Here is a 6,695-nt window from a genome sequence, read left to right as displayed (position 1 = left end):
CGATCCTAACAATTTGTTTTTTTTCGTCCTAACATAACATAAGCAAGGAGACTGCATAACATATGTCGGACAGCTAAATTGATTTGCTAGTACAAACTAATAATATATTTACCGTCTAGTGAACCAGGAAGTTAACAGGTTAAAGCAGATAAAAGAAGACACCATTGTTCAGTTTAAAGTGCTTTAATATTGCCTGGTATCTTTACATTCATAGAAGGAAGCTGCAAATTGGCAACGTTGAGCCACTGGAATGTTCTTTCCAACTTATTTGCCACAATATATAGAAAACCCGACAAAAAATCTCAAAAAGGGTCGTTAATATAATCATGTGTAGACAAAGCGTACGTAATGTCGATGGTTTTCTTACGCAATTTCGCTGCATTATTTTTTCAAACGTTGTTGATGCCTATTGGAAACAAAAGTTTTACTTTTTTTAATTGATAGGATAACGCCAAAGTGAAAATTAATACCGCATGTATAGATCTGACAGTTTCAGCTGTTTTCTGTATGTCAGCAACAGAGCGAAAACGAATTAGATTTGCAAGGGATTCAATGGGCAGTATTAACCTTTACAGCACACAAACCACTGCTTATAATGGAATTTATGATCTACGTTAAGACATTTAAGTAACACGTAGCCTATACGTCTAAACATCGCTACAGACGAAAATTGCACATGGCGCGTATGCATGATCCTATCTATTTATCTTAGTTAAATATATAGGCGTAAACCATTTTTATTCAAAAATACTATCCGTAGCAAACTACGTTACATTAACTTTATATATTAAAGTGGCAGTTACTATAATATACGCGAGAATGATCATAAACAACAAAACAATGTCATGTAATTAACATTCACTGCAGTTGAAACCTTCCACACGTGTTTTTTATATATAAAGCTTTTTACGTTATGCGTCTATAAATTCACATAGGCTATACCGTATTTTCTTGGTATTTCATTGATGTGTAACGATCACAGTGGCAAAGGTGACAGTGCCGAGCGGTCTGTCATTTTCATCCATGCATGCGAACCGTGTTATCTGCCCTACATAAGATGGATTTTAACGATTCAGCCGCAGCACAAGCAGTAATAGAAACTCCAGAGCGCACAGAAGTAGCCTAACTGCATTTAGTCCCCATTTCTAACGAATGAATGAAAGAATGAACCAAAAAAAACACCAAAAACGTATTTGCAAAATAACTGTAGTTCCTCCCAAACAGACACGTAGAAAAGAAAATAAGGCCACAGATTACAAACTTCATATCAGGTGCATTTCCTTTAACTTTTTCAGATGCCATGTGGAAATAGCTGCCTCACGTGGTGTAACTTGGTTTAAGGGAAAGATGAGCGGTTAAGGGCAACATTGTAAGCCCGTGACAACCGGTTGTGACCTTTTGAAAAGTTAAGCCACAGGCATGTGCAAAATATAATCACCACGATTAGTAAAATGTATCCCCATCTTTCACACAGTGAACAGGAGATGGTGTAGCTTAAAATTTTGGGACACCGGAAACCCAGGAAGCACTGCCAGACACCAGAGACCGCACATTATACACAAACACTGGCAGCGTTAATCAATCCATCAATCCATTCATCTTTCAACAACTTATCCTGTTGAGGGGTACAAAGAACTTTAAACCCAATGATAATGTTGCATTTACTACCCTGAACACCACAGGCCTTACGTGATACAGACGGACTGCAATATTAATGTAACACCCAGCATTAACGTCTACCATGTCACCTACGGACCAAAAAGTGAGATGGCATGACACCTCTGTCTGACAGGCAAATACTGTAATAACTTTACTTTTTCTCTTTTACTGGTGAAAGTTGGGAGGGGGATGATGACAGAGGCTGATACAGTATGTGACAGACCATAGCACTGCTATGCTAATATTCAAGAAATATTGTCCTTGCATTTTATATGCAAGGACAAATCTAAAATGAAAATCAGTTCTCAGAAGATAATGAAGGCTTCATCTAATAAAGCGTGGTCTTGAATGTTTGGCATTCTTGTTTTGTGAAAGGATTTTTAAAGCGAATCTACGTTTCAGATTATGAATTTGTGTCTCCACTAGGGGGCACTGGAGCCCTTTTCAGCCTCTCCGGCATTTCCCAATCCAAGAATTATTAATTGATGTGCTGTTCAAACGATCACATGAGCCCAGAAGAGAGAATCAGGGAATGAATGCAGAAAAGTCTATTTGATGCATAGTTTAAGACTGATGCCACGTATTTAAATTTAGGTGTTGATTAGTTATTATTTTTTAATGATGACATTAGGAAGAGTTGTGCTGCCATCCAAATTCAATACTGACCAATAATAATAAGGTGAAAGAACAAAATCTGGAATGCCATAACTGAATAATTCAAAACGAATCGGTTTTTAAAAATTGTTTTTCTTAGACTATTAATTTATATCTTCATGGTATGATTTACAAAAATAAATATATTTAAAATGATTAACACCCACACACACACAACACAGAATATATTATGTGTGTCTACTGTATATATTTGTATGTTTGTCTTTGTATGAGTGTCTTTGAAGGCGGGTGACATATTTACACTGAAGATCGCCCCCGCCCTGGAAGCATGGAGACACCCCCCCACATACGGGGTAGCGCTCAGCTGCCCCCCGGGAGGTCTTCTGCGGCAGCTCCTCCGCCTCGCTCAGTCAGCTGGAACCCATCCATGGGGGTGTGCGCTCTGGCATGGATTTGCAATTCAGCAGGTGATCACGCCCTCGCAGTGTGTGTGTGGGGGGGGGGGGGGGGCGACGCACTAATGAACACCCCTCTGGTGGTGGAACCACTCTCAGGTTCTGCTTGGGTACCCTCTTTTTTTTTTCTTCATAAAAATACCCAACAACAACATCCTGGAATCCCTGGGGAGTAGCAGAGAACTACCCTGGCCCTTCGCATGCATCTCATTGGTCCAGTGTTACGGTGAGGTCAACAGTCCCTCTCTTTGGTCGACTGCCTTTTGTCAATCAAAACAACATCAAGAAAACTAATATAACAGCATTAGCAAACTGCTGGTACTGAGCTTACTCAGACTAGTCACTGTTGACTAATACCAGTGATGACTGATAATGTCCAGGAAGATAAGGAGGGTGAGGAGATACCTGATATTTAATTCATTTTTACTGCAAAGGTTTAGAAACCCCAATACTGTAATAGTTTGATCTGATCACATAATATGTAGTTTAGCATTTGGCTATAGGGCTGCATGTCAGCTGGCTTTGGTCTTGGAATGGCTAAGTTCAGCTGAGGTGATATGATTGAACACTATGGTTATCTTTGACACAAGACAGCAGAAGGGGGGGCGGGGTTGAGCAGGCAATCATTTTGGTAGCAGTCCGTTCCTTCCTCTCGTCCGATCAGGGCCGCGGGCGCGGTGTGGGGGCTGTGGTGGTGGCCGGGGCAGGACGGGGTTCCACTCCCTTCGACTTCATGAAGGACAGGAGCTGCTCGGGGATCTCTGCCAGCACGTCTTTAGCCAGACGCGCCATGCTTAGAACCTGGTTCCCTGTCGGGTCGATGTAGTCGCGGAATGGCACAAACTACAATAGGGAGGGGGTGTATTTTTGGTTAAACTCAGGGAATGCAATTAAATGAAAGAAGTGATAGACTCAGGGGTTCTTAACCTGGGGTCCATGGATCCCCCCCCAAGGGTCCGTCAATGGGTCTTAGGGAGCCCGTGATGGTCAGATTACAAATGAACAGTTATGTTCCTTTTTAGTCACATTGTTTATTCATTCATGTTTTGTGCATGTCATGCATTGTATGAGCGTATGAGACAAAGTTCAATAAAATATATTCATTGCACGCAAAACTGAGTTTATGCTTATGTGCAATTTTTTGGGAGGGGGTCCGTAGCTTTCACCAGATTCAAAAAGGGGTCCATGACTCTAAAAAGGTTAAGAACCACTGCAACAGAGGATAAGAGTACCTGCACAATGTCTCTCTCAGCAAGGCGCCCCCTAGAGGACACTCTGACATCATCGCCATCCAGCTCCTCCATCGCTGCATGAAGGTACAGTGAGGCACCTGCTTTCAGTACTTCATGTCAAGCACGAGTTACACATGCACGCAAAAGTGATTATAAGCTGCAGGTCAACTGGCCATGTGAGATACGCAGTTGACATTTCCCACCTAGTATAAGGAAAATAATAATAGCAGTAAGATTGCTATGGGATGGAGAACTTTAGGCGTGTCGATGAGAGAAGTACAATGGCATTAACTCTGGAGTTGTCACTTATCTACTAAAGCTAAAAAATTATTAACAGTTCCTTGCAAAGAAACATTGTATGGTCTTGAGCTGTCCTGTGTCATTTAGAAACTTTTAAACTATACCCCTATTACATTACGGAAACACCATGCAAAACACTATTTCACACAAGCCAAGAAAACTGAGTTTAAAAATAAATCCAAGAGACTTCTGGCTCAAGTAATTTCCTTGCTGATTTCAATTACAGCTTGACTCCAGCAGACCTAATAAGGATGCATGCTGCAAGCTTGTTTTCATGCAGCAATGAGAAAGCCTGTGAAGACTCAGACAGGGTGCAGGAAAGAACGTTTTATTAAAAGTAAAGAGCAGAGCCCAGTGCTTCTTCCAGAGTGCCCTTCAGTGTCACTGCCTCTGCAACTTTCATGAATCCTGACAACGTAAGTGCCAAGATGGACTGTAGATTCGTCCAAAAGACAGAAGGAACAGAAGTCCCTCACTCAGCATGGTTGGGGAGTCTCCTTGAACACTCTGGTGGATCTGCGGCACAAAGCCTGGGTTCTCCAGAACCTTTCGCAAATGACTCCACCAAATCCATTATGTTCATAAAGGAGCCAACAGTGATCCAAAGAATGACCACACAAGAGCCACCTCCATGTCAAGAGGCAAGCATTTGGTTCCCCTAGGTTAAGACAGGGATGGCTCTTAGGATTTTGGACACCTAGTGATCCTCAGGATCTTCTTAGATTGAAGTTAAGAAAATCTCACCCAGAGCATGCAGAAGCTCGTTAATGGTCATGTAACCGCTTCTGTTTCTATCAAACTTCAAACACAACAAAATGTTAAATGGGATGAAACAGTGATGAGTGTGTGCTCACCATCAAACTCGGCTGGGCCCACCCCCACTATGATGATGGACATGGGCAAAGCAGAAGCCTGTAGAGAGAGATTCAGGGAACAGAGCAGTGAAAAGAATGATGCTATTTAGTCACATGGATGGGGTAACAAAAGAATATGCTGGTTTCTGAAGGTATAACAATTGCATGTGTGGATTCTCTAAGAAGTGTATTAGTAAGAGCTGTATCAAAATGGAGATGTTTCGTAAAAATAACATTGCCCCATCCCTCCATGTCTCAAGAATGAAATTCCAAAGCATTTTGTGTTGGAGTATCTAAAAAAAAGTCTATCAGTGTGTGATGGGTCTATGGTCTAACTGTAAATACCGATGTGAAATCTGTTCGCTATGCTAGCTTTGAAGACTAAATAAAAAAGGCTTGTTATCTGTGCTGTAAAACAAACCGTGTGACATAAGGTACAGAAAGACTACTGATCAGATTTTAGGGGAAAACAAACAGAAAACAGTGGAAGTAATAGGATATGACAGATCTCACACCTTCAAAACCTGCCTCCATCTTCATACATGTAAAGTTCTTAGTGTACCTAACTGAACAATCGCATAATCATTACAATTACAATTAATTGAACAAATTCAGACACCACCAGTAGCGAATAAACCTCACGTTAACCACAGCCTCCTTGGTCTGCACCATGTCAGAAATGACACCATCCGTGATCATAAGCAGGACAAAGTACTGAGATCCATCTGTCACGCCAGCGGCCACCCTGCAGCAGATCACAACAAAGTGGACATGCTAACATTAGCGCAGATATCCCAACCTGCGGAACTGCACTGATAAAGGACATATACCGACATTAGCATGGAATTCCCAACCCACAGCATAAGACTAATAAAGAGAGAATGCTAGCATTAGTGTGGGTTACCCAACCTGTAGCATACCAGTGATGAAGATTTTCCCATTGGGATCAATAAAGTTCATCTAATCGAATCTAATAAAGCAGGATCGCTAACCTTAGCATAAGTTTCCCAAAAAGGAAACTGCTTTTCTCTGAATAACAGATCTAATAACCTTAAACACTGGGGGGGAAAAAACTGGCAAGAGTTGTGTTGGCTGCATTTTCCAGCTAGAAGAGAAGTTCACAAGATTAGAAGCTACTGAGAAGAGTGTGCTTGACACAGCGGTAGTTTTGATGGGCAATTATTGCAACAGTAAAGACAGAATTAATAATGTCCTTCGTTAATTTAAAGGTCAATCTTTGTTCATTTTCAGTCTGGTGACCTTGGAATAAAAGAAAAGCTGGTTTAGTTTAATCGTATTTTTTTCCATAAACATCAATTATTATCAACCCACCCATCCATCCATAGCTTATCTAGTGGAGCGCTGTGGTGAGTATGGAAGTCTTACCACATATGCATGGTACACTCAGGATAGGATGTCAGTCCCATGATTTTGAACCAGAAAACCTGGTAGTTATATTGGTAAGCGAAGCAAGTCCAATTTATTTGATATATATTTAAGAAATATCTTAAGATAATTAAATCCCTTGAAGTGTGCCACAAAATCTCATTAGTATACTGGAGCCAGCTGTACGCTTGAAG

The 6,695-nt window shown here is 41.1% G+C and overlaps 1 protein-coding gene across 3 annotated transcripts in view; it reads right to left on the bottom strand.

Annotated features, from left to right (window-relative positions):
- Positions 1 to 3,135: 3,135 nt before the first annotated feature.
- LOC111851710 (copine family member IX) overlaps positions 3,136 to 6,695 on the bottom strand; it is a 42,639-nt gene continuing 39,079 nt past the window's right edge. For all 3 annotated transcript variants that reach the window (XM_072715421.1, XM_023826864.2, XM_072715422.1), the window contains 4 exons: positions 5,758 to 5,860; positions 5,116 to 5,173; positions 3,962 to 4,035; positions 3,136 to 3,572 (listed from right to left, as the gene is read on the bottom strand). In XM_072715421.1, the coding sequence (XP_072571522.1) occupies positions 3,390 to 3,572; positions 3,962 to 4,035; positions 5,116 to 5,173; positions 5,758 to 5,860 (418 nt within the window). In that variant the 3' untranslated portion in view covers positions 3,136 to 3,389. The remainder of the gene's footprint in view (positions 3,573 to 3,961; positions 4,036 to 5,115; positions 5,174 to 5,757; positions 5,861 to 6,695) is intronic.

The sequence above is a fragment of the Paramormyrops kingsleyae genome, chromosome 8, assembly GCF_048594095.1.
Source record: "Paramormyrops kingsleyae isolate MSU_618 chromosome 8, PKINGS_0.4, whole genome shotgun sequence".
NCBI lineage: Eukaryota > Metazoa > Chordata > Actinopteri > Osteoglossiformes > Mormyridae > Paramormyrops > Paramormyrops kingsleyae.
This window is presented reverse-complemented; position numbering and strand designations above follow the sequence as displayed.